At 52.8% G+C, this 27,818-nt stretch overlaps 1 protein-coding gene across 1 annotated transcript in view; it reads right to left on the reverse strand.

Annotated features, from left to right (window-relative positions):
* Positions 1–7,975: 7,975 nt before the first annotated feature.
* Positions 7,976–27,818, reverse strand: part of LOC133349483 (coiled-coil and C2 domain-containing protein 1A-like) — a 29,006-nt gene continuing 9,163 nt past the window's right edge. The window contains exons 6-16 of the mRNA XM_061562981.1: positions 26,730–26,809; positions 24,642–24,700; positions 22,412–22,460; positions 20,430–20,529; positions 19,941–20,028; positions 18,182–18,331; positions 15,357–15,397; positions 14,119–14,176; positions 13,357–13,483; positions 12,325–12,455; positions 7,976–9,433 (exon numbers count right to left, since the gene is read on the reverse strand). Coding sequence (XP_061418965.1) covers positions 9,413–9,433; positions 12,325–12,455; positions 13,357–13,483; positions 14,119–14,176; positions 15,357–15,397; positions 18,182–18,331; positions 19,941–20,028; positions 20,430–20,529; positions 22,412–22,460; positions 24,642–24,700; positions 26,730–26,809 — 904 coding nt within the window. The 3' untranslated portion in view covers positions 7,976–9,412. The remainder of the gene's footprint in view (positions 9,434–12,324; positions 12,456–13,356; positions 13,484–14,118; positions 14,177–15,356; positions 15,398–18,181; positions 18,332–19,940; positions 20,029–20,429; positions 20,530–22,411; positions 22,461–24,641; positions 24,701–26,729; positions 26,810–27,818) is intronic.

Raw genomic sequence — 27,818 nt, forward strand, 5'->3', positions numbered from 1 at the left:
TCACACGTACACACACACACACGTGAACACACACACAAACACACACACGTACACGTGCACAGACACACGTGCACACACACACGTGAACACACGTGCACACACACACAAACGTGCACACACACACATACAAACAAACACATGTGCACATACAGACACACACACGTGAACACACACACACCTGCACACAGACACGTGCACACACACCTGCACACAAACACACACACAAACACCTGCACACAAACACACACACAAACACGTGCACACACACACACCTGCACACAAACACCTGCACACAAACACGTGCACACACACACACACCTGCACACAAACACACACACACACCTGCACACAAACACCTGCACACAAACACGTGCACACACACACACACGTGCACACACAAACACACACACGTGCACACACACACATGTGTACACACACACGTGCACACACACACACGTGCACACACACACACACGTGCACACACAAACACACACACATGTGTACACACACACGTGCACACACACACACACGTGCACACACATGTGTACACACACACGTGCACACACACACACGTGCACACACACACGTGCACACACACGTGCACACACACACACGTGCACACACAAACACACACACGTGCACACACACACATGTTTACACACACACATGTTTACACACACACGTGCACACACACACACACGTGCACACACACACACACACGTGCACACACACACACACGTGCACACACACACACACACCGGCGCGCCGTTCCGCCTGGACACGCCGCGGCCCCTAATGGGTTCCGGTGTAATCCGCGCTCTGACCCCGTCGCCTCGCATCGCCCAAATCCCGGACCCCCTCCACCTGCCACGCAGCTCGCCCATTAACGGATTAGCGCCTCACCTGTGTAGCACATCACCTGTGTTACTGCTCACCTGTGTAGCACATCACCTGTGTTACTCCTCACCTGTGTAGCACATCACCTGTGTTACTGCTCACCTGTGTAGCACATCACCTGTGTTACTCCTCACCTGTGTAGCACATCACCTGTGTTACTCCTCACCTGTGTAGCACATCACCTGTGTAGCACATCACCTGTGTTACTCCTCACCTGTGTTACAACTCACCTGTGTTACTCCTCACCTGTGTAGCACATCACCTGTGTTACTCCTCATCTGTGTAGCACATCACCTGTGTTACTGCTCACCTGTGTAGCACATCACCTGTGTTACTGCTCACCTGTGTAGCACATTACCTGTATTACTCCTCACCTGTGTAGCACATCACCTGTGTAGCACACCACCTGTGTTACGCCTCACCTGTGTTACAACTCACCTGTGTTACTCCTCGCCTGTGTAGCACATCACCTGTGTTACTCCTCGCCTGTGTAGCACATCACCTGTGTTACTCCTCACCTGTGTAGAACATCACCTGTGTAGCACATCACCTGTGTAGCACATCACCTGTGTTACTCCTCACCTGTGTTACTCCTCACCTGTGTAGCACATCACCTGTGTTACTCCTCACCTGTGTAGCACATCACCTGTGTTACTCCTCACCTGTGTAGCACATCACCTGTGTTACTCCTCACCTGTGTAGCACATCACCTGTGTAGCACATCACCTGTGTAGCACATCACCTGTGTTACTCCTCACCTGTGTTACTCCTCACCTGTGTAGCACATCACCTGTGTTACAACTCACCTGTGTAGCACCTCACCTGCGTTACTCCTCACCTGTTACAACTCACCTGTGGTACACCTCACCTGTGTTACTCCTCACCCGTGTTACTCACCTGTTACAACTCACCTGTGTTACACCTCACCTGTGTTACTCCTCACCTGTGTTACTCCTCACCCGTGTTACTCCTCACCTGTATCACACATCAGCCGTGTCACTCCTCACCCGTGTTACCCCTCACCTGTGTTACTCCTCACCTGTGTTACATCTCAGACCGCGTCACCGATGCACAGACACCATATCCTCTGCCCATCAGCAAACGTGTTGGGTATTTCAACAGGACCGACACATCTCTGCTATACTCTGGCATGGTCAAGGCCTGTGAGACCGTCAATGGGTCAGAGCTTTGGGTTATTTTTAGTACATCCGGGGGTCCACTGGCACTTTTCCCACAATCGTAAGGGGCCCTTCTTCATGATGCTCCCGTACGATCTGCGTGGCCAGGAGAAGCCGATCATGATTTCCTGTCCACCCCGGGGTGTCACATGGGATGCCCTCTGTCACCAACACGATACACGGCCACGTCAGTTCCACGTATGCACGATTAACTTCTTTCGCGCCGTACGTGGCAGTTCTAAAGTTCCTGAAGCTTTTCCGTGGTTAAATTTCGATTTAAAGTTTTCGTGACTGCAGGGATTCATCTTCTTGGTTCTTTCGGTAAGGTAACGTAGAATGGAAATAATAAAATAATAAAAATAAAACATAAAATAATTCTCACGACGTTTCGGCCACAACGCAAGCAGCCGTCCTCAGGTGAAGAACAGGTCTGTCGATAAGACAGAGTCTGTGGCCGAAACGTCGTGAGAATGTTTTATTTTTATTATTTTATCATTTCCATTCTACGTGACTTTACCGAAAGAACCAAGACGACTTTCCGTGATTGTTGCCAGACGGAGTTTGCGTCCCGCGTTGATGCAACGGGGAGGCTGATCGATGCGTAGGCTACGGTCCCAGTGATGGCTCTCGGCTCAGCTACAACCGCAGTTTTTCACACGGCGCGTCGTGCACCTACCACCCTGCCGTGACGAGCTGGTGATCGCTGCTCGCTCTGAGAACGAGGTGGAGACTCCACCACTGAACCCGCGGAGCCGTCGGCCACGACAGGAGGTGTGTGGGGGGTGGTAGGTGGTGGGGGTGCCTTGCCATCAGCACCACCAAAAACCAAGCACCTGTCTGGGTTCTTTGTGTCATCAAACACCACAGCACCCCGCCCGCCCGCCGCTCCCCCTTCCTCCAACTCTCCATGAGTGATGGGAGGGTGTAGGAGTGTGGGTCGGGGTGGTTGTTCTTGGCCTGCTCCGGTTTGGCAGTGGAGGTCTCATCCAAATCCATCAAGTGGCATTATCTTTTCATCGGCTGTGTGCAAGGCCGTGGAAGCTGCCTTGGCCTCTCACTCAACATGAAACCCCACGGCTTCGTCTTGGCTACAGTCACTACCTCCCCCCCCCCTCGTCTCACGATGCTGTCAAACTAAACATGCGACCCCACCTGAAGGTGTTCCGATAACAGCTACTTGCTCGAAAAGTCTGCCAAAGCTGTATGGGTGATGTTTGTTTTTGGTGGTGGTGGTGGTGGCTGTGGTGGTAGTGGCGGTGGTGGTAGTGGTGGCAGTGGCGGTGGCAGTGGTGGTGGCGGTGGTGGTGATGGTAGTGGTGGTGGTAGTGGCGGTGGTAGTGGTGGTAGTGGTGGTGGTAGTGGCGGTGGTGGTAGTGGCGGTGGTGGTAGTGGCGGTAGTGGCGGTGGTAGTGGTGGTGGTGGTGATGGTAGTGGTGGTGGTAGTGGTGGTGGTAGTGGCGGTGGTAGTGGTGGTGGTAGTGGTGGGACTCTCCCGTGTCGTTCACTCTCAAGTCACCGTTCATTAAGGCTACAACAATAATAATTAGCGATTCGCTGGTGAATATTTTCACGGCCCCATTTCGGTCACAAATGGGAAGCAAAGGGGCGAGATTGCCACATATACACAGATTGCATTACTGTATTGTTGTTGTTGTTGCGGTTGTCCAGCAAGTCCTCGTTTAACGCGGTAGACGCGGTCCTGAAAAGTGCCGCATTAAGCGAAACACACACGAAGAAAAAAAATTTCCCCATATCTTATTGGTTCTTTCGGTAAAGTCACGTAAAAGGGAAATAATAAAAATAAAACATAATAAAATAATTCTCACGACGTTTCGGCCACAATGCAAGCAGCTGTCCTCAGGTGAAGAACAGGTCTGTCAGAAAAAAAATATTACGATAAAGTTTGGCGAGATGGTACGATCCGCTCCGACGCACGCACTGGCGGTGAGATGGCGAAACAAAAAAACTATAGGGCGGTACGTCGCCTCGTTACTGCGTCGTATCCTGTATCATACCGCTCACGAAAGTAGTTCTTCGTCGACTGCTCAGAAACCGTGTTATGACAAGGACACATTCTGCGTTACGCAAAAAGTGTTCCCGAGTGGAAGGACCGCGTTCTAGCAAAACACGTTGTGTGAACACGCGTTAAGCGAGAACTTACCACGTAATTATTATTATTCGTACGTGTCAAGCATTGCTCGTTTTCTGACGAGTGAAACTCCTGAGCGGCGCTCATCGCGACTGGAAATTGAGCCGTGGGCTTAGGCCAGGCGGCTGAACTCGGGACACGTCGAGAAGTTTGCGAGGACACGAAAGCCGTCGTCAAATTCCCTCGCACGTGGCCTGACCCCCCCCTCCCCCCCCTTCAGACAAGCCACGTGACTGTGTGGAGTGATACGTTCTAGATTTGAAGCTTTCGTGACTGCAAGGATTCGTATTCTTAGGTTGTTTCGGTAAAGTCACGTAGGTAAAAATGTTAAATTAATAAAAGTAAAATAAAAATAATATAATAAAATGAAAAATCACGACGTTTCGGAGGCAACACAAGCTTCCGTCTTCAGGTGGAACCGTCACAGCCACGATAGCTGTGTTTTATTAATTTTAATTTTTTTTACCTACGTGACTTTACCGAAAAAACCTAAGAATATGGAGTGATACTCTTAGGTTTTTTCGGTAAAGTCACGTAGGTAAAAATTAATAAAAGTAAAATAAAAATCACGTTTTGGAGGCAACGCAAGCTGCCATCTTCAGGTGTGGCGTGAATATGAACCCACGTGACCCCCCCCACCACCACGTGACCCACCCCCGTCGCTCCGTGCCCTTGCTCCCTCCCGGCTCGTCGCTGCTCCCTGGTGGACGCACGAACATTCGCCTCTTGGGCGAGGCGTCGACCCCCCCCCCCCAACCTGCATCTCGAGCACGCGGGCGAACGGGAAGCCCGCAACTCACTCACCTCACCTGCTTCTCACCTGATCGCCACACGCGCCTCACCTGACTCACCTGATCGTCACACGCGCCTCACCCGATCGCCACATTTATTTAACTTTTTTTGCAGTTTACCAGGTAAGGCCCACCGAGCTGTACAGCTCTTTTTCAGAAGCGACCTGGCGATCACAAATGACAGCTCAACCAAGTGGCTTATCGCGTGGAAGTTTTAAGCGGTCAAATAACTCGACAACGCGTGACGTTGATTCTGTGGAGGGAAACACCGGAGGACCAGGAGAAAAATCCACGCGACCACGGGGAGAGACGCAAACTCCACACATGCAGCAACAGGCAGCAGGCGTCAGGGTCGTGATCGAACCCACGCACTCCTGTAGACCAGGCGAGGTAGTTAACATCTCCTAGCCACCGTGATGATGAGAGACGAAAACTACAAATATGCTGCATGATGGCCACGTGGGGGGGGGGGGGGGTACGGTTTAGCCAATGGGAGCATAGGAGTAGAGTACAACAACTGGTACTGCACTGCCCTCTGCTGACAAACACAAGGACAGAACAGTGTTGACGAAAGCGTTGGGTGTTTGTCCTGTGCACAGTGTCGATGACACAGGGTGGCACAAAAGTCAGGACACACAGCAGGTAGTATTTATTTTAACAAAGCACACTTCATCTGAACCGAACCTCCGCCTAGGTTGACTCGGCCTCGAAACGAGTACCTGGAGCTGCGTGCAAAACGTACATCACCCTTTACACTTTATAAAGCAAGATATTACAAAGCGATCAACAACAAAACACATGCATAGCTTTCAGCAGGCACGCGATAGCTTTGCTTCGACTTTGATGCAAATTTCACTTCAAACAACTGTGTACGCACACGTGCGTGCCTCGTCTTTGGTGCGTACGTGTCTACGTGCACAACACGTGCTTGTATGCACGTGCGGAGCGGCAGTGTTAGCGGTCAGCGCGCTGCTACTACGAACCAGGCGACCCCAGTTCCATTCCCGCTCACAGCCAACACCAGTGACAAGTATCTGAACCAGTCCTGGGCCTCCCCTGGGTCGACTCAGCCTCAAGCGAGTACCCGATGCGTAAACATCGCCACAAGGGAGACAAAGACGGTCGGGCGTGGTGCCTGCCACCTACTCCCTCGTGTGCCATATTGTACTTTATTGATGCTTGCTAACAGCACTTGCCTCAAAATCTGTTCAGGTTATAGAGGGGATCTTTGTCTTTTGTTTGAGCGTACACACACATGCCTGTGTGCGTCCAGGCCTTCCGCGTATGAGGGAACAGCACAGGCCGTCGCGAATCTCACAGCGAATCTGAACGGACCACGCCGAGCTGAGGGCTGGGTATGGTTCTAGATTTGAAGCTTTCGTGACTGCAAGGATTCATATTCTTAGGTTTTTTCGGTAAAGTCACGCAGGTAATTTTTTTTTAATTATTAAAAGTCAAATAAAAATAAAATAAAAATCACGACGTTTCGGAGGCAACACAAGCTTCCGTCTTCAGGTGGAACCGTCACAGCACGATAGCTGTATCAAGTGAGAGAAATTCCAAGAACACAGTCCTTGTATATATACTGGTTGAGGGTGGGAGGAGCCAAGGTAGGCCCTGAATATTATTTTTGTGAGGTTCGGTGCGGCTGAAGCACGCCGTTAGGAATGAGCCTTTGTTGTGTAAACTAGGTGCGGCTGATGTAAAGGTGCGTGTAAAAGGCTGGGTATGGCTCACAAGTGGACCGGGAACAATGTAGAATCGAACTCGGGTCGCCGGGGGGCTGTGTGAAAGCACCACCGCTGTAGGCCCTGCTAACACCACCATTGCTGCCGCCGCCGCGATTTTAACTCGCCCCATCGTGCTTGTAAAGATTTAACCCCGTCTGTTTTGAATGTTATTTACAAATGCGCCGTGATTTGTTACACGTTTCTTTCAGGGCAAACAGCGGGCCCTGCCCCCACCACATCGCTCGCCACGCTCGGCGGTAAATACTGCGGTTGTGGCGAGCGCGGAGCAGAGACGCTCACAACAACGGGCCGAGCCCCGGGCGGATAAAACGCACCAAGGTGGCACAGCGAGGGGGCACTGCACACCTGCGAGTCACCTCTGTGGTGGCTAGGAGATGTCAACTCCCTCGCCCGGTATGCAGGAGGTCGTGGGTTCGATCCCGACCCTGATGCCTGCTGCTGCATATTTGGAGTTTGCGTCAGAGGTCGCAACCGGGTACCCGATACCCGTACCCTACCCGATACCCGGCTACCCGTACCCAGCCGGGTACGGGTACCCGTTTGCGACCCTGGTGCGGCCGGGTACAGGTACGGGTAGGCCGTGAGTCACTGGTGAGTAACTGTTTGTCACTCATTTCCCAACGTCTTGACTCTTCTCACAATTCAAGTTCCTAGAATCAACCCACCCGCGCCTGCAACATGGCTTCATCCCAGAGGTACGGGTAGGGTACGGGTATGGCCGGGTACGGGTACCCGTTTGCGACCCTGGTGCGGCCGGGTACGGGTACGGGTAAGGAATCAAAACCCGTTTGCGACCTCTGGTTTGCGTGTCTCTCCCTGGGGTCGCGTGGATTTTTCTCCGGGTCCTCCGGTTTTCCCCTCAATTTAGAATCGAAGTCGCGCGTTGAGACAATTTGGCTGCTACAAATGTCCGCATGAGGCACTCTCAGCTATATCACTTGTGGCCAGGTCACGTCTGAAGAAGAGCTATATCACTCGGCGTGCCTGACCTGGTCAAATAACAAGTTATTAGTTAGTACTGGTAGGAACCTCCTGGTTACACCAGCCCACAGGGGATTATTGTGTCCCTCCGTCCGGCGTGCATCCAAAAATGGGAGGGGTGGGGCTGGGTGGAGAGGGGAGGGTGGGGAGGGGCCGGGTGGGGAGGGGAGGGTGGGGAGGGGCTGGTTGGGGAGGGTGGGGCTGGGTGGGGGGTGGGAGGGGTGGGGCTGGGTGGGGAGGGGCTGGTCACCCCGTGGTGCCCTTATAAAACTCAACGTTTAACCTACTCACGCCGGCTTGTGCCCGCCCTCACAGTCGGGCATATTTGCGGAATACACCACGCCGCCGTTGACCCTGGCCATTGACCGAGCAACCCAACGTTCCTACCAGCTCCCTCCGCAGGAATGTGTTTAGTTAGATAATCTCGGAAAATTTACCTTCTTGGCCTGTGCCGTGACCTCCTACCACACCGAGCGAGGCCCTTCGACACTTCACGTGTCCTCACCCGTGCACCGAGCTTGGCACGAAAAATAGCTTCTTGGCATCACCGTCACTTGAGTGACAAGCATATATGGGCGAGTGCGTGCACATTTATGGGTGTGCAATTGTGTATCCGAGTGTGTACGCCCAGGTCACTCTTGCAAATGAGTCTCACCCTGGTTAAACAAATAAACGTAACTTGTGTGTGTGTGTGGGCACATCTGTACGCATTTGCCTGCTTACTCACGTATGCACGCGTATGGTTGCGTGCGTGCGTGCGCGTGCGGCGAGTGTTGCGCTCCAAACCCCGGCGACACGAGATAGATTCCCGCTCACGGCCTCTACCAGTGACGATTATCTCAACCGGGCCTGGGGCTCCCCTAGGGTGACTCGGCCTCAAATGAATAATACCTGGTGCTGTGTTTAAAACATTGTCACTAGGGTGACAAAGGTGGCCGGGCGTGGTGCTGGCCACCCAACCCCTCGTGTGCCGTGCCAGCCCTTTATTAGGCGCTCGCTAACAGCACTTGTCCCAACGGTCTGTTAAGGCTACACGGGGGATCTTTGTCTTTGTGTGCGTGCACACGCAGGTGATTCTCGTCTGCATGCGTGGGCGCGCGTGTCCCTGTGCAATGACCTTGCTCCCAACAATAAATAAACATTCATAATTTACACCAGCACTGTGCCTTAAATATTTACATTTTGTACAAAAAAATCCAACCATTATTTAATTCGTTATTGACACTGTTTGCTCTAAGTATCAACAAAATATAAATGACCACAGTTCCACAGGACCATAAACTATTTACAAATTTTTTTCTGCCGCGGCTAAAAAGACTCCACCATTCTCAGTGCCGCCGGGAAAGAGGGAACTGGTATTCGTAGGGACACACTTCACCCCGTCGTCACGGCGATCCCCGTCGTCACGGCGATCTCCCCGTCGTCACGGCGATCACCCCGTCGTCACGGCGATCTCCCCGTCGTCACGGCGATCCCCGTCACCACGACGATCCCCGTCGTCACGGCGATCTCCCCGTTGTCACGCCGATCTCCTTCACCACGGCGATCCCTGTCGTCACGGCGATCTCCCCGTTGTCACGCCGATCCCCGTCACCACGGCGATCCCAGCCGTCGTCATAGTGATGCCACCCATCGTCACGACGATACCATCATGATCGGCGACGTTCACCGCTTGTAGAGAGAGATCTGTGAGAAGGTCGAGATGGCGAACGCAGTTCATACGCAAGCATGGCAGATACTCCAAACAGTTATCGTAATAACCATGCAGATTATTACCCCAGGACAGCCCAAGTGTCAAAACTTTCTCAGTGGGGGTCCTACTACGTCGATCTGGCCGATTGAGAGTTCAAACACCCGTTCGAGGGGAGGGTGGGTTGGCTCAGCCCATCATCCTTCGCGGGAGGTCAACTAAACCAAGTACCACTTTGTGGGTGAAGTCAACAGTGGCTCCTGCTATGGGATAGACTCATCACGTGGAATTCCCACCACTGGCTCTGCAGAGGCTGTACACAGGAGATGATCACCAACGCCTTTTCTCAATGCTCAATCTGAGCAACAGGAGGTAACGCCGCGAGGCTCGACCGCGACAGAGGAATGTTGGGCCGGCAGCATGAATCCGTGCTGTGCTTTGACGTGGGAGGAAACCGAAGGGCTCAGAAAACCCGGAGAAAATGCACCACACAAGAGTGGGGGGGGCGGGGAGGGGGGAGTGTGAGGGGGAGGCTGGGGGGGAGACTGAACCTGAGCTTCATCTTCTTGGTTCTTTCGGTAAAGTCACGTAGAAGGGAAGTAATAAAATAATAAAAATAAAACATAATAAAATATTATTTTATTACTTCCCTTCTACGTGACTTTACCGAAAGAACCAAGAAGATTAATCCCTGCAGTCACGAAAGCTTTAAATCGAAATTCAACCTGAGCTCTTAATGGCCCAAATCGCTCGTGTCGAGGTAGACAACGGAGATGAATTACTCCACTCCAGGAAAGCCACAGCGGTTCTCACCACAGCACTAGCTTCAACAGTCGGGATGTTCGGGTAACTGAATGAATGAGCAGCGCTCCGGCACCGCAGACGTCAACCACCCTGGACACCCTGGCAAATCGGCAAAGCGGCAAATCGGCAACGGGTCGACGGCCCGCTCGTTGTTGCAGAGGGTCACCGTTCCAAATCCAGCCGCCGCCCCGGATATTACCGCAGTGGGGAGTAACCGTAAATACCGCTTCGCTCGTGGTGGACGTTCAAGATCCCCCGGCGTGGTTCGGCTAAAATTAGGCCCATCGCGTGCCCGGCGTCAGCGTCCAAAGTTGCCAAATTAGAAAAATGCGACACCGCAAATTACTCAATTGGGGTTATACAGGAAGCAATCATCGTCCCCCTACCTGTCGACTAATGCCCACGGTCTCGCAGACTCGCGTAGAGACAGACACTCGCACAGAGACACACACAGATTCACGTAGAGATACAGGGAGTCCTCGACTTATGATGGAGATGCGTTACGACGACCCCATCGTAAGTCAAAAATATCGTAAGTCGAAGATGGCCTAGCCTACCCAGGAGTCTTAAAGAATGGTGATAATTTAGCAAAACAGAGCGATTTACAGTACCGTACTGTATAAACTATATACTGTATGTATTTATAAATTACAAAACTGTATTGCACAGTAAAATGTTAAGTAAATTCTTAGCCTACCTATATGAACTGCAATTTAATAGAAAGTTGTTTTCAGGAAACAATCCTATCTGCTACAAAATCTTTTAACATGCATTGAACGTATCGTATCGTGGTAACCCTAAAATGAAATCGCTAATGCTACGTATCATACATGCATTGGAACTTATCGTACGCTGCTGCGTTTGCCTGCCGCGCGAAATTTAGAATATTTCACAATTTTGTCGTATCGCTATCGCCATCGTAAGATCGAAATATCGTAACTCGGGGACTATCTGTACATGGACTCACTTCGCGATCATCGCCCCCCTCTACTGGCAGATTCATGCCCTAGAGCACAAAGAGTCCAGACTCCACCTGGACTCTTTCAGTTTCTCACCGGGTTACGCAAAATAAAACTTGGGAAAACTTCTAACACCCCCCACCTCCGAAAAGGGGGTTTCCCACGTGAAATATTTTTAGCAAAAAAAAATTATCGTTTCCCCACTTTGCTGGGGCCGTCGCGTACTGCGGAGTAATAATAATAATTATTATTATAATTTTTGGTTTCTAAACAACCTCAAAAGTACGAGGCGGGCCGTCTTAACATTCCGGAGCGCGTCGTACAATCGGGAGAATATCGCATTACGCATCCGTAGAATTTGTCCAAACACCCCAATGCTTCCGAACCCTCCTGGAAAGAATTTTTTTTTTTTATAAATTACGTTCCGCGTCATTAAGAGCTCCCATTGACGTCTCCGTTGTGGTGGGTGGGTGGGGGGGGGGGTTCTGGTTGCCAGTCTGTAATTACTCCACTCGCTTGGAACCCGACTTGGATTCGCATGGCATCACCGCTCGGGGCAGACGACGCGCGCCACCACGGAGCAATTTGCGGTCTGCCACCGGGGATGGGCGGGCTCGCCGCGTAGATGTTAACGGAACGCTGTGCTGGAACGGAACCAATAAATTTTGACGGCAATTTCCATGCAGACCCACGCGACGTAGTGTGTAATAGCAGTTAATAGTTGTGGAACGCACGCTGGATCTGTTGTTATGCTTACTAAATATAAAATAAAATTTCGTCCGCGTCCATCATCGGGGCCTCTCGGGTCCAATTCTTGACCGCTGTTTTCCTGCAACGCGCGTTCTTAAGCATTAAAACCGCCACCCACAAAGTGGTTTTCAACTTCTCTGGGTCTCATCAGCAAGTGGAGGGGGTCCTCAATTTCAATCCGCCGTGCGAGAGAGAGCCTCACGAAGTGCGAAAAACCTCGGGGCGAGACCCAAGCTCACCGAAAAAGAGTCGCGAGAATCGGGGAATGCTTCCCTGGGTAAACAAGCGAAATCAAAACAAATAATAATAATAATAAAAGGCAGCGATCTGGTGACCTCAACTCCGTGACCCCGTGACCCCCATGACCCCATCACCTCTGCGAGGACGGCACGGTGCTTTGCAGCGGCGAGGCGAGCACCCTCCTCCTCGTCGACCCCGAGACGTCTCCTCCGGCGCACCTCCTCGCAGTAGCGACGGGCCAGCACCATCAGCCACGCCACGTAGTCTGTGCGACACGGAGAGATCCCGCACCGATAATTGGTTTTTTGACCCTTTTATCTGGCAACAAAACTGACACCTTTTTTACAAGGAGTCATGTTTGCATAGACCACAATACCTGCAGTCATAATGCAAACAAAAAACATAACTCTGATAATGTATGCACTGTCCTTGAAGTTGATTGGTCCACACCCGAGACAGCTTTCCTTAGAGCCTAGTCTCACATGGTGTTGGACCAGATGACGCCAAAAGGCGCACAACTCAAAGACAATGCTGCACCATCAGAGTATGAGAGCTCAGGGTAAGCATTTACACCATTGGTGTCAGTTTTGTTGCCAGATAAAAGGGTAAAAATCCAATTATCATATTTTTTACTGGCAAATGAGGTTCCAATGGAGCTCCCGCACCCTCGCACCACGACCTCTCGCCCAAGGAGCAGTCACTACGTGACCCCCCCCCCTCGTCCCACAATTGTGGGACGAGGGGGGGGGGAGTACTGGACATACTGGACATCCGTGAAAAAGAGATTTAGATCTCATCGGATTCCTCCAGCATAAATACATATTCTGAATCTGATTCATTTCTCACCCCTCGGACCACTCAAATCCACAGCCCCTCACAAATTAAGTCTGACCTCAACGTCTCTCACCTATGACCGCTCACCGAGGACCTCTCACTCCCAAAAAAACATCTCCACTCGTGATGCCACTTGAGGTTGCCACGTGAGCTCCACTCTCGGCCGCCGCCGGTCGGAAACCCGACTCGTGTTGTTTCGGCAGGGCGTTACCTTCCAACCCCCGCCCCCTCCGCCCTCCCCCACCCTGCACCCCCTGCCCTCCCCCTCGCCCCACCCCCCCGGCACCCCCGCATCTTTGAAGCGCGTGAGCGCGAGTTGCCCCGGCGCTCACCGTGCACCGTCGTGTCGTCGCCGGCCTCCAGCTGACTCCTCAGCCACTCCTCCTGCCGGCCCAGCAGCATGAAGCGCTGCGCCAGCGCCGGCGAGGGCGTGCGCCCCATCTCCAGGTACACCGCCAGCTGCAGGGGGCAGCAGCGGCAGCAGGTGGCAGCGGCAACAGCGGGGGAATCAGTGGTGGCAGCAGCAGCAGTGGCATGTGGCAGTGGCAACAGCGGGGGTAGCAGTGGCATCAGTGTCAGGAGCAGTAGTGGCAGTATTGGCAGTAGTGGCAACAGTGGCAGCAGTAGTAGCATTTAGGCTGTCCGCGAAGCGGCGAATGCTATGACGGTGCAATGAGGTATAACGCTCACGAAATTCATATCGTCTGTTAGCTAAATTATCGCCGTTATCGTGATTATCGTCACCCGTTTTGTTTTAAGAGAACACGTTTTACACGCAGACAACATACACACTACACGAAATAGCAAACGCGACATTCAAGTTACAAGTATATATTTGTATCTGCTAAATTCTTGACTTTGCGAAACGTTTACAGGAGTGATGGATGACAATCTTATGGTACGATGTGATTTTTCACAGTTCACTTAATGATCTCATTCTCTCTCGCGCTGCACGCTGGCGTGTGTCTCACGAGCAATGCGTCGGCTGCCAGGCTACAGTGATGACGAAACACATGGCAGGCTTAAAATGGGAATGTTTTTGTGTTGTTTGTTGAAACGAGGGAAGGAGTGGCGATGTGAGCCCGAGGAGTCACCTGACTTTCGAGCAGCTTCCGCTCCAGAGCGAGCACCTCCACGCTCGCCACGTCCAGGCTGCATCACAAAGACAAAGATCCCCACGCCCCCGGGGTAGCCTTTAACAGACTGTTGCGGCAAGTGTTGTCAAAGCGAGCACCCGTAACTGGGGACCGGTCACACGAGGTGGGTGGGTGACCAGCGCCGAGCCCAGGTGTGATGTTTACGCAATGGCGCACCAGGTACTTACTAAAGTCCGAGTCGACCTAGGCGAGGCCCAGAACCAGTTCAGAGAATCGTCACCGATGTCGACCGTGATCAGGAATCGAACTCGGGTCGCCGTGTTAGTAGCGCAGTGCACAAACCAATCTGCTACCGCTCCCCACATACGTGCACAAGAGATAAAGATCCCCCGTATAGCCTTAACAGACCATTGGGGCAACTGCTGTTAGTGAGCACCTATGAAGGCGGGCACGGCATACGAAGTGGTGAGTGGGCAACACCTCGCCTGGCCGCCTTTCTCTCCCGAGTGGCAATGTTACATATCGCACCAGGTACTCATTTGAGGATGAATCGACCTAGGGGAGGCCCAGAAAATCGTTTCAGAAAATAGTCACTGGTGTTGGCCATGAGCAGGAATCGAACTTTGGTTGCTGGGATCGTAGCGCAGCGCACTAACTGCTAAACTACCGCTTCCCACACACACGCGCGCGCACACACACACACAAACACACGGCATCGAACAAAAGGGTTTAGTAACCATGAGAAACCATTTTTTCCCCAGTCCTGACCACCAGAACTGGTTGAACATTACAATAAACAGATGCCCGACAAAATCCCACTTCCACAATGTACATTCCATCATGATCATCGCTTGATATTTATTACCGCGCCTCCCTTGCAGGACACGTGGCAAGCTCGCCCTCTGTGACACAAGCCGAGTGAAGCAACCAGCATCTGCAATGCGCATGTCCAATACACTGCTGGATGAGGGACCACCCCACCTCGACCCACGACCCCACGCCGTCGGGGTCGTGGGGGCTAATCGGCAGCACTTCGCCACGCAGGGTCCGCACGGGTTAAAGGTGGGGGAGCGTAAACGTCGGCGCATAGTGCGGTACAACAACGGCTTTTGCTGCGCCGACCCTTGCTGACTAACGACGTAGCCCCCGCGGCAGGCTACGACCCCCGGCTCACGACTGTGGCGCGTACGTGTGTGTGTGTGTGTGCGTCGGTGCGTGTGGTTGGAAAGTCCTACCTGCTGGGATCAATTTCCACGCCCCTGCCGGACAGTATCACCTGCAACACAACACTCAATCTCAGCAAAAGACAGCCCAGCGGCTTTCAACTGCTGTGCCCATGTTGCCCCCCCCCCCCCGTCCCCCACATAGGTGTGGGGGATGGGCAACCTGTGCATGCCCCCCCCACCCCCATCCTCCCATTCAGTGACCCTCGTTGTGAAAACGGCCCCGGCATAAAACATCTCACTCAGCCGATGCCAGGACCTCTCTTCGTCACAGAACAGAGGCCCATGCAGGCTCAGATGCTAAGCAAGGCGAGGCCTAGCGATCGTCACGGGAGACCCTGCCCCTCGCCTACCTTGCCTACCCGACCCGGCTCAAGGTACACAGGACAAAGCAAAGACAACGATCTCCCCGCTGTAGCCAGTGCGAAAGGATGCACGGAGAAAAGCGTTGTGACCTGCAGCAGGGTGAGTGGGTGGGTAAGTAGGTGAGCGTTTGAGTGAGGTGGGCGAGTGAATATGTTGTTGACCTGCTGTGCGGTGGTGGATGAGATGCAACAGTCAACCAGGTAGACGCGATTCCTCAACACGGGTGGAAAGAATCAACGGGCGAGGCTCATGCGAGCAGTAACCGTGGTGGTGGTGGTAGTAGCGGCAGAAGGGCGGTAAGGAGGCGACTGACCTCCGATGAGCCCGGTGCTACCGGCTACGGCTACGGGAGGGGGTAGTAACGCTCGCGACATTCACCCGGACGGATCTTCGCACGTCTGCGGATTTACTCTTGGCATTCGCTGCCAATTAATTAAACCTCCCGGAACAACCCCGGCAACAGAAACACAACGCATCCCTTTGGACGCGCCACCCGCTTGGCACGCGAGCGCCGCTCGCTAGCCCCTAGCTCGTTCGCTGCCGCAGCCGTTTGGCCCAGCGCCGGTCACTTTTGGTGGAGGGGCGGAGGGGGGGAGGGGGGGGAGGGGCGGTCGCGCATGCGGCTCCCCACCGCCGGCACAGCTGCCTCCGATTACCGGCAGCGCTCGCGAGCAGCCGCTAATGGCTGTTAAACCGTGCCATACGCCGGGGTTTGGCTCGGCAACGAAACAGACCCCGGGAACCGCGGATCGGCTCAGCTGTTCCCAGAGACTGTGTCGGGGTGGCGGTGGAGAGGGGGGGGGGTTGCGTGTGAGTGAGGGAGCATGCTTTCACTCCGACTTAGCGTTAAAGGGATTTCTGCCGTGGGAAGGGAGCGCGCGCACGTGCACGCACACGCGTTCGATGTAGAGGTTGGAAATTTTATTTTACCGGGAGAAGATGTGGGGGGTGGGTGGGTGGGGCGGGGGCGGGGAAAAACAAGCGAGTTGGAACGTTGTTCCCGTTCGCGAGGGGGCTCCGTGTGTTCGTGCGCATTGCACAGCCCCGTGTGTGGCGATCCACTGCTGGATGAGGACCGCACCATGTGGTGCGGGTCGTTGGTGTGGGGGGGGGTTTCGCTTTATCGTGCTTCGTCACGCGGTCAGCGCGGGCCGCTCAACGAGGAGACAACCGCAACGGTCTTCCGGGTAGTACTCGCCGCCACCGATGTCGGCCGTGGCCGCGGGAACTGAACACGAGCAGCCGGGTTCGTAGCGGAGGTGGGGGGACGTATATCAGAGGTCGCAAACGGGTTTTGATTCCTTACCCATACCCGTACCCGGCCACACCAGGGTCACAAATGGGTACCCGTACCCGTACCCAGCCGGGCACGGGTACCCGTTCCCTACCCGTACCCGTACTCTACCCGAAATGAGTGACAAACAGTTACTCACCAGTGACTCACGGTCTACCCGTACCCGTACCCGGCCGCACCAGGGTCGCAAACGGGTACCCGTACCCGTACCTGGCCGGGTACGGGTATCCGGGTATCGGGGAGGGTACGGGTATCGGGTACCCGGTTGCGACCTCTGACGTATATGGACGCTGTTGCACCGCCCTCTGCAGGCAAGGCAGCGCCGCTGAACCCCACGGCACGGCTTTGTGTGCGGCGACGGCCGCCCATCCGAACACTACCCAGTCTCGACCCAGGCTGCAATTGAGATGCAGCATTATTCAGGAGAGAGAGAGGCCCGACATATGAGAAGGATTACTCCACAAGGCTGTTATTAACGTACCACAGCACCTGCGCGCGTGGGCGTGTGTGGGTGTCAGTCGGTGTTTGTGTGCATGTGTGCGGGGGAGCGGCATTGCAGCGGTTAGCGCGCTGCGCTCCGAACCCGGCGACCCGAGTTCGATTGCCACTCACGGCCAACACCAGTGACGATTATCTGAAGCGGTCCCCCTAGGTCGACTCAGCCTCAAATGAGTACCTGGTACGGTGTGTAAACATCGCCACTAGGGAGACAAAGGCGGTCGGGCGTGGTGCTGGACACCCACCCCCTCGTGTGCTGTGCAGGCCTTCATAGGTGCTCGCTAACAGCACTTGCCCCAACAGTCTGTTAAGGCTATACGGGGGATCTTTGTCTTTGTTTTTTGGGGAGCGTTAGCACAGTCGTTAGCGCGCTGCACCTACGAACCTGGCGACCCGAGCATGATTCCCACTCACGTCCTGAGCCCCCACAAGGTCGACTCAGCCTCAAGTCAGTACCTGGTACGGTGTGTAAACGTCGCCACTAGGGAGACAAAGGCGGTCTGGCGTGGTGCTGGCCACCCACCCCCTCGTGTGTCGCAGCGGCTCACTAACAGCGGCTCACTAACAGCACTTGCCCCAACAGTCTGTTAAAGGCTACACAGGAGACCTTTGCACATGTGTGCACATGCGGGTACGAGTGCACGCGTGTGTGCATGCGTGTGCGTGCGTGCGCACGTACATGCGTGTGCACGGGGTTCAGCTGCAGCCACTCCTCCTCCACCTCCTCCAGGTCCCAGCCGCCCCCCAGGGGTGAACGCGCGCGCACCCGCACGTCCACGGAGCCCGCCGCCCCCCGCGACCCCTCCCCCTCCCGGCCCGACCTTCGGAGCTATTCACGCCACGGGGGTCGGGGGTCAGGGTTAGCACAACCTCCTGTGAGTCAGAGGTCGCGATAATTATTGTTATTACTTCATGGACACGGCTGTTGAAGCCCAGTCCCAAAGGCCTAAATGGTCGTCGGCCAATAACAAGCAGCACTTTGAAAGCTGTAATTCGCAAGAGTTAACACGTTTCCTGAATTGCGCAAGGTTATTATAAGGGCTTGGGAGAAGTGATGACGGGAGGGGATTTTAAAGTGCAGCAGTGCAAGGCAGGAGGCAGAAAGAGATGTATTGTGACCTCTGGTGTGGTGAGCGATTTGAGCGAGTGAGCGAGTGAGCGAGTGAGCGAGTGAGCGAGTGAGCGGGTGAGCGGGTGAGCGGGTAAGCGGGCGAGCGAGCGAGCGAATGAGCGGGTGTGCGAGTGAGCGAGTGAGCGGGTGAGCGGGTGAGCGGGTGAGCGGGTGAGCGAGTGAGCGGGTGAGCGAGTGAGCGGGTGAGCGAATGAGCGGGTGAGTGGGTGAGCGGGTGAGCGGGTGAGCGAGTGAGCGGGTGAGCGAGTGAGCGGGTGAGCGATTGAGTGTGTTGCTGTGACCTGCAGTGTGGTCGCTGAACACGGTGTGGAGGATGAGATGAAAGTCAGTGTCTGGCAGACCGAGTCCTCATCAACATGGGTGAAGAAATCCACGCTTGAAGTTCACGGGAGCAAGCGAGAGACTGGAGTGACTCGGTAGGCGTTCAATTCGATCAGGTACTATGTGTAGCTGGACACAATGGCAGGGCGCGCCAAAGGCTAAGGCTAGGCTAGCTATGAGAGGGTTAGAACTCAAAGACAGGGATAACATGGGGCTGTTGAGACAGGGTTAGGGCTGGCATAGAACAGGGCTCTTCCCACAACTCACACCGACCAGTTTGGCAAAGTATGGTCAAATATTCTTCCGTGACCGAAGCGGCATGGGGGAGGCCTTCATCCAGCAGTGGAGAGCACAAAGGCCTCTTAAATTCTTACCTACATTGTAAACGCAGTGCTCGAGTCAGATTGGGACAGCGCTAGGACGGGGCAAGGGTTAGGACTGGAACGGGGCTAGTTCAGTGTTCGGACAAAGTCAGGATAGATTTATGATGGGGGTTAGGATAGCATAGTGTGGAAATAGGACAACGTTAGGACGGAGTTAGAGTTGGGCTAGGACAGGGTTATGTATGGTTGGCCTATGACCGGGCTAGTACAGACATAGGGGGGGCATATGCGCAGTGGCAGCAGCAGCAGTGGCAGCAGCAGCAGTGGCAGCAGCAGCAGTGGCAGCAGCAGTGGCAGCAGCAGCAGTGGCAGCAGCAGTGGCAGCAGCAGCAGCAGTGGCAGCAGCAGCAGCAGTGGCAGCAGCAGCAGTGGCAGCAGCAGCAGTGGCAGCAGCAGTGGAAGCAGCAGCAGTGGCAGCAGCAGTGGCAGCGGCAGCAGCAGCAGCAGTGGCAGCAGCAGTGGAAGCAGCAGCAGTGGCAGCAGCAGCGGCAGCAGCAGTGGCAGCAGCAGCAGTGGAAGCAGCAGTGGCAGCAGCAGCAGTGGAAGCAGCAGTGGCAGCAGCAGCAGCGATGGCAGCAGCAGCAGCGTTGGCGTCAATGTACCGGTAAGGTCGCCGTCACCTCACAGCGACCGAGCAGAGCGCGAAGCCCCAGCACAGCTTCCCCCAGAGCCCACTCACTTCCCAGTGGGCTGTGCACACACAAAGACAAAGATCCTCCGTATAGCCTCAACAGACTGTTGGGGCAGGTGCTGTTAGCGAGTAGCACCTATGAAGGCCAGAACTGCACACTATGTTGGTGGGTGGCCAACACCACATCCAAAAAAGACCACACACACACACGCATACAACAATCCCCGGTATAGCCTTAACAGATTGTTGGGGCAAGTGCTGTTAGCGAGCAACGATGAAGGCCGGCACAGCACACGAGGGGGTGGGGGTGGCCAGCACCACATCCGGGCAAGGCCACACACACATACACACAGAAGCACCGTCAACCAGAAGCCGTTAGTTAACCCCACGCGCCACCCCTGCCCCACCCTCTGCCCCTTTGACCTCCACCTTCCGACCTCATCCCGACCGCCGCCCTCACCCCTTGTGGAGTAGCAGGAAGGAGATGTCTCCTTGGCGCACAGCGTTGAGGAACCCAAGAGACCCACGCTGCAGAGTGAACTTGAAGCTCTCGTTGAACTCTGCAAAGGACACACGGGTGCACACCGGTTTTCCACTGTGCGCCAAAGCTGCGCCGGGGCTGTGCCGAGCCAGCCTGGCACGCGGCTCAGGAAGCTCCCAGTTGTGGCGCCGCTGTGGCGAGATGTTAACCAGCTCGCCCGGTATGCAGGAGGTCGTGGGTTCGATCCCGACCCTGACGCCTGTACAATTGGAGTTTGCATGTTCTCCCCGTGGTCGCGTGGATTTTTCTCCGGGTATTCTGGTTTTTCCCTCCGCATTTAGAATGCACGTGGGTTTAGAGTATTTGTCTGCTATACATATCCACGTGATGAGCCACTTCGTTGAGCTATCATTTGTGGCCAGGTCGCTTGTGAAGAAGAGCTACAACATAGCTCACGGGACCTTACCTGGTCAAATTAAAAAAAAGTTTAGTTTAGTTTTAGTCTCGTTTTTCCACTGCAGAACCCGAGCCTGGTGGTCACCGAAGGGCGCGCGCAGTTAACGGGTCGAGACGCCAGATTCAAGTGTCTCGAGAAGCCAGAAGTACCACGGTTTGGTGGTGGCTCGGCTTGGCAAACAGCCCGTGGAAAACCCGACTGGTGCCGAGGGTCCCGCGGCGACTTCGCTTGGATGTGCCGCGGGAAAAGTGGTCAGAGTAGATTAACGTAAAATAAGTACGACACACGCAGACGCGCAAGTGAACCTTGCGAGCGACACACAGACACGTGAACTCTATCTTGGGACCTTATTTCCAGTATCAAAATGATGAAACAATAAGAATAGGTTTTACCCTTCCTGGAAACCAGAGAGAAGGCTGTATATCTGGTGTTGCAGCTCCTTACTATTAAAATTCCTTCCCTTTATTACTGCTAACCCTACTTCCTCCGTTTATTACTGCTAATCCTACATAATACACGAGCATAATATGACTGAGACCCCACCTCCTACACATTCCACAAGTAGTGACTAATCCCATATCTGCATTTTACATATGCTAAATTCCTCTGCTGATATGCAAATTCCTTTGTCAAGGCGCCCTTCCTCCCCTAACCCAGCTTAAATATACGCTGCCAAGCTTGGTGGTGTTCATTCAGACGCTGTCTTTCCGACAGACCTGTTCTTCACCTGAGGACGGCTGCTTGCGTTGTGGCCGAAACGTCGTGAGAATTGTATTTTGTTTTATTTTTATTATTTTATTATTTCTCTTCTACGTGACTTTACCGAAAGAACCAAGAAGATGGTGTAGGCCAGTTTGAAAGATGATGTATACATTATCCGAGTATGTTGTTTGCATGTTTTGCCACAAGTATGTGTGTGTGTTTCATGCAGACTTGGTGCCTATTTGGTGTTTGGACATCTTCACACCTCCTGTTTAACGCCAGAAAGGCTAAAACCTATTCTTATTGTTTCATCAACATGAACTCTAATTGCAACAAGCAAGACACAGACACACCAGCTACGCAAAGGACACACAGACACACGCGTGACATTCTGAAAGCGATGAGACACACGAACTGCGTTTGCGGCGCGCAGACACAGACAAACTCTACTCCTATTCTTGGTTCTTTCGGTAAAGTCACGTAGAAGGGAAATAATAAAATAATAATAAACATAATAAAAATACAAAACAATAAAAATTCTCACGACGTTTCGACTGCAACACAAGCAATCGTCATCACGTGTCAAAGATTTTTTATTCTTTTATATTTTCATTACTTTATTATTTCCCTTCCACGTGACTTTAACGAAAGAACCAGGAATATGAATCCCTGCGGTCACGAAACCTTACATCAAAATTTAAACTCTACTCCGGCAAGACACGCACGGAGGTCACCCACAGACGACAGACAGACAGACACCAAACCCAGCAGCAGAGAGGGGGGGGGGGGGGTGGCGACTGACCTGGGCACGTGCCGCTCTGCGTGCCCGTCTTCTCCCTCTGGGACGCCTTCTGCATCCAAAGAAAACATTCGCGAGCGTCACCGGGTTAAGCTCATTCCTTTTGACGTCCTTCGCCGGCAACTTGAGATTGTTACTCTTAGGTTTTTTTTCCCGTAAAGTCACGTAGGTAAAAATAAATAATAAAAAGTTCAAATAATTGAAATAATAATAGAAATAGAATTATGAATCACAACGTTTCGGAGGCAACACAAGTCTCCGTCATGAGGTGGGACCGTCACAGCTAGATTTACTGTATCAAGTGAGTGAAGCTTCAAATCTAGAACTTGAGATTGGCACGGTTGGCTACGTACGGCGCGAAATAATTTCAACATACGTACGTACGTACAGGCTGCCGCCAACCTCTTCACGTTTTTCCAACTAAAGCAGAGGTCGCAACCGGGTACCCGATACCCGTACCCTACCCGATACCTGGCTATCCATACCCGGCCGGGTACGGGTAACCGTTTGCGACCCTGGTGCGGCCGGGTACGGGTACGGGTAAGCCGTGAGTCACCGGTGAGTAACCGTTTGTCACTCATTTCGGGTAGGGTACGGGTACGGGTAGCGTACGGGTACCCGTGGACGGGGAAGGGTACGGGTACCCGTTTGCGACCCTGGTGCGGCCGGGTACGGGTACGGGTACGGGTAAGGAATCAAAACCCGTTTGCGACCTCTGAACTAAAGGCTCGGATTCGCTGTCGTACTAGCGCCGTCTACCTGGCTGCAACAGGGGGTCAAGATAAAGCTCGTGAAGATGATCCAAACATGTCGGGCGCTGGCGGCTACACGTGGCGGCTTGGTGAAGGTGGCAGCGGCGGCTGGTGGATCACCACACAAATGTTATCGCGAAACTCCCTTCCTATGGGCGTCGAGGAGGAAGCCGTATGCTGGCTCGCCAAGAGAAGGCGGTAAAGCAAATGGACTTATCGCCCTGTTTATTTCATCTATACGGGGATAGAGCGTTGCCCCCCCCTCCTGGCGCAAGGTGCGGGTTTTCTCCGGGTGCTCTGGTTTCGTCCCCACATAAATAACAAACAGAACTCGCTATTAATTAGCCTAAAACATCAACAACAAAAAACAATGAAGCAGCAGCAGCAGGACCCTGAACAAGTAAACCCGTAAAAACAAAGTTTTTCACTATAAATCCTTTATATGCGTGGCGGCTAGAGTCCTCTCGTCCTCTGGCTTGAGATGGCTGCCACCTATGGGTCAGATGATTGTCTGCCACCATTAAGCAATTGGTAATTAAATATTTAATTTGTTTTCCCTAAACAGTGTAAAATTTTGGATTTTTTTTTCACGAAAATTAATTGTCACACACAACGAGTCTGTGTGGAAAATGTCAGCTCGATTGGATCACGGGAAGTGGGTTAAAAAACGAGCGAAAGATTTGCACGGTCCTAAGCACACAAGCAAACTTAATATAAAGGATTTAAAAATATATTCGCCTGTGGAGGACGCGGGGATCGATCCCGCGACCTTTGGCATGGGAAGCGAGGGCTCTACCAACTGCGCTACTCCGCCACAGCCTTTGGAGGGGTTACGCTCTGGGCTCTTACACTCTGACGTTCAGCCAAAGCCATGAATGAGCTATATTTGAATATATGTAAAATACATTTTTTTGCCTAAAAAGTGTAAAATTTTGGGAATTTTTTTTCACGAACAATAATTGTCTGGCACAACGAGTCTGTGTGGAAAATGTCAGCACGATTGGATCACGGGAAGTGGGTTAAAAAACGACCGAAAGATTTGCACGGTCCTAAGCAAGCAAGCACGCAAGCAAGCAAGCAAGCGAACTTAATATAAAGGATTTTAAAAAAAGAGTCTTACGACTCCAGCGTGGCTTTCCTGGATTAATAAATAAAAACATTTTAAATGCGAATGACGCTGGGCTTGGTGAGCGGTATGCACACTAGGTATTGGGTCCGACCTCGAAGCCGACGCGTGCTGTATATTGAGAGTTTGCATGTCGCGTGGATTTTTCTCCAGGTCCTCTTGTTTTTCCCTCCACATGTAGAATCGACATCGCGCGTTCAGAGTATTTGGCTGCTAGAAAAATGTCCACTTCGTTGAGCTATCATTAGCGGCCAGGTCACTTTTGAAAAATAAGCTAACAGCTTCGTGGGCCTTACCGAGTAACATTTTTTGAATTGTTCAGTTTTCGTTAAGTCTGGGGGGTGTCGGCACTCACCGGGCATGGCAGGGGCACCTCGATTTTTACGAATGCGTGCAGTCCATGCTTCGCCACACCTGGTTGCACACGTGGTATGGGGGGGGGGGTGACAATGAGCACACACACAGTGTACACACGCAATACGCGGGGCATGGCAACACGTGTCGACAAGACGCAACGACACGAGCGATGACACGCCACGCAGGACGACGACACGTGACAATCGGTACAGAGTGTTCGACACACGCACAAATACGAAGCGGATCGCCACGGTGAGAACACTCATTGCCTACAGCGTAATGACACGCAATCTTAACGAGGCGCAATCGGTAAAGAGTTAGAGGAGGATTCAACGTGCGTAATAACACAGGTGAAAATGGACAGCGAGACACAACACAAGGTGACACAATACTCATTGGAAAAACATAATCATCATTTACATTTACAAGGCGCAATTCATCCAGGGATCTCAGTGCACCACGCACGAAGTTAAGAAATAAACTTTGATTTAAAGGTTTCGTGACTGCAGGGATTCATATTCTTGGTTCTTTCGGTAAAGTCACGGAGAAGGGAAATAATAAAATAATAAAAATATTAAACAATCATTTTCTTGCTGTGTTTTTCACACCTGATGATGATTGCTTGTGTTGCAGTCGAAACGTCGTGAGAATTTTATTGTTTTATATTTGTATTATTTTATTGTTTCCCTTCTACGTGACTTGACCGAAAGAACCAAGAATTAAGAAATATAATCAATACAAAGTCCAGAGACCAATGGGTCATACATGGGAAGTGTCGGGCAGGCGAAACAAATGAGTCTTTAGAGAAGACCTAAGCATGGCAAGTGACCTCGCCTAAATCAAGAGTTATATATCATCACAAAACGTCAGTAAAATACACGTTTATAATCTATAGTTCACCATCATCATCATCATTCGGGGCGTGAAAAAAACCACTGCCGGATGATGGCTGTGCCCCCAAGCAGTGATCTCTCATAACCTCGCTTAGTAATAATCCGCCTAGCACCCTCGACGAGCCAATTTCATTGCTCCACCTCCGCAGTAGACGTCCTCTCTCTCTCTCGCTGGGCGTGTACTGGCACTTGGTTGCTACTCATTCTTCAACTCCCGTCTCGAACTTTGCTCACGTTCTCAGCTCCACGAGTTGCGTCTTCCCGTCTCTCAGCGCAATTGCAAGCATGTGTAGTGACGTAGAATTGGTCACCAAGTAGAACAGCGCCGGCTGCTGGCTGGGAAGGGGATCTGCAGCTTACAGCAGCCCTGACTGACAGCAGGCCACGTGATAGACCAGAGAGGGATCTCGGGGAAAGGTTACGGAAGGGACACGTCGAGACCCGCTAGTAGGTTCCAGAAGGGGGCGTTGGCCAGGGGCGGAGCCAGGCCACGCCCCCCAGTATAAGAGGGCCCCCCCCCCCCGGGAGGGGACCTCGGGGCTGTCGTTTGGAGTGGGATTCTCATCGTCGTTGCTGCTGAAGATCGTCGCCATCGTCTCCACTTGATATTGCGCTGCTGGACGTAGTTGTCTTAGTTCAGCGCCATCAGTGTCAGACGGCTAGCGTTGTGTGTAGGCTGGCAACCAGTGTAGAGTTGCGTTTCAGCGAGAGACAGTATGTAAGTGTAGGGTGTGTATAACAAAGTGTGCACGGTGTTTAAATAAAAAGCTGCCTCCAAGAAGTTATGTCTCCAAGTCAGTCATTACACATGCATCCCAGCCGTTCCTTTTTTGTGTGGGTCGTGGGTCACCAGGTGTACGGTGGGAGCGCGGCGCTATGAACCAGGCGACCCGAGTTCTATTCCCGCTCAATGCCAACACCGCCAGTGACGATTATATGAATCGGTCTTGGCTCTCTTCTAGGTCGACTCAGTCTCAAATGAGTACCTGGTACGGTGTGTAAAATCATCACCGCTAGGGAGACAAAGGCGGCCGGGCGTAGTGCTGGCCACCCACCACCTTTGTGCATGCCGTGCCGACTTTCATGGGTGCTCGCTAACAGCACTTGTCCCGCCAGTCTGTTATGGTTATACAGGAGATCTTTGTCTTTGGTAGACAGGCAAGCCCCGCACGCCCGCGTCATTGCGTCCTCACCTGGAGTGGAGGGGGGGCAAAGGTCGTGACCCCGGAACACGGTCACCAAGAGGTCACCAGCAGCCAGGTCAGGGTTGACCCTACGCACAGGGGGGGGGGGGGGGGGGGGTCACGTGTTATACCTTGTGGCACACACCAACATACGGATGCACACTTACGTGTACGAAGACAAAGAGGGCACAGGTAACCTGCAAGAGGCTGCTGGGTCAAGTGCTGTTGGCGAGCACGAGGGAGGGTGATGTGGTAAGGAACAAGCACGACCACCTTTGTTCTCCCCCCACTGCCAATATTTACTCACACCACAGGAGGTACTCATTTCAGGTTGAGTTAGGCAACGTTGGGCCTTGCCAATCCGAGCTGGAAAAATATTTGAAGAAAAAATTTGAGGGACATCCGAGGAACTTGAATTTGTTAGCTCCAAAGAGCTTTTATCAGTTGGTAAGCTGACACTTTGAAAAGCTCACATTTGCATCTTTTGGGACACATATATAGTTTTAAAGCATACATACTTAGGTTTTTTTCACGTTGATAACTCGCTTAAAAGTTTTGACATTTCAAGTCAAATTCGAACCCGTGACACAGTCTATTGATTCGGTGACCATCTTCAACTCAGGCCAAAAAATCAGGCTTCAGGCTAAAAATCTGGCTTGGCAACAGCAATTTTCATAATCAGTGGGGGTCAAAAGAGCCCCTAAAACATCTGTTGCCAGCTTGTTACACGATCTGCCCCTTGCATCAATTTCCAGGCCCTTGATAGAAAATTACTGCCGAGACTGCATGGGCCTCTGTACGAGTCTACGTGCATCCAATTATGACCGCGGTAAAGTGTGAACGCCATCGCTCCCATCATCACCGACAAATATCCCCCGTGTAGCCTGCAACTGTCTATTGGGGCAAGTGCTGTTAGCAAGAACCTATGAAGGCTGGCACTACACACGAGAAGGAGGGTGGCCAGTGGCAATGTTTAAACACCGCAGAGTCGACCGCCCAGGAAAGGTTTAGATAATTGTCACTAGTGTTGGTGGCCACAAGCGGGAATCGAACTCAGGACTCCGGCTTCCTAGCGCAGCGCACGTGCTAAGCACCGTA

The sequence above is a fragment of the Lethenteron reissneri genome, chromosome 4 (assembly GCF_015708825.2).
Source record: "Lethenteron reissneri isolate LAM-NWPU_2019-01 chromosome 4, ASM1570882v1, whole genome shotgun sequence".
Classification (NCBI taxonomy): domain Eukaryota; kingdom Metazoa; phylum Chordata; class Hyperoartia; order Petromyzontiformes; family Petromyzontidae; genus Lethenteron; species Lethenteron reissneri.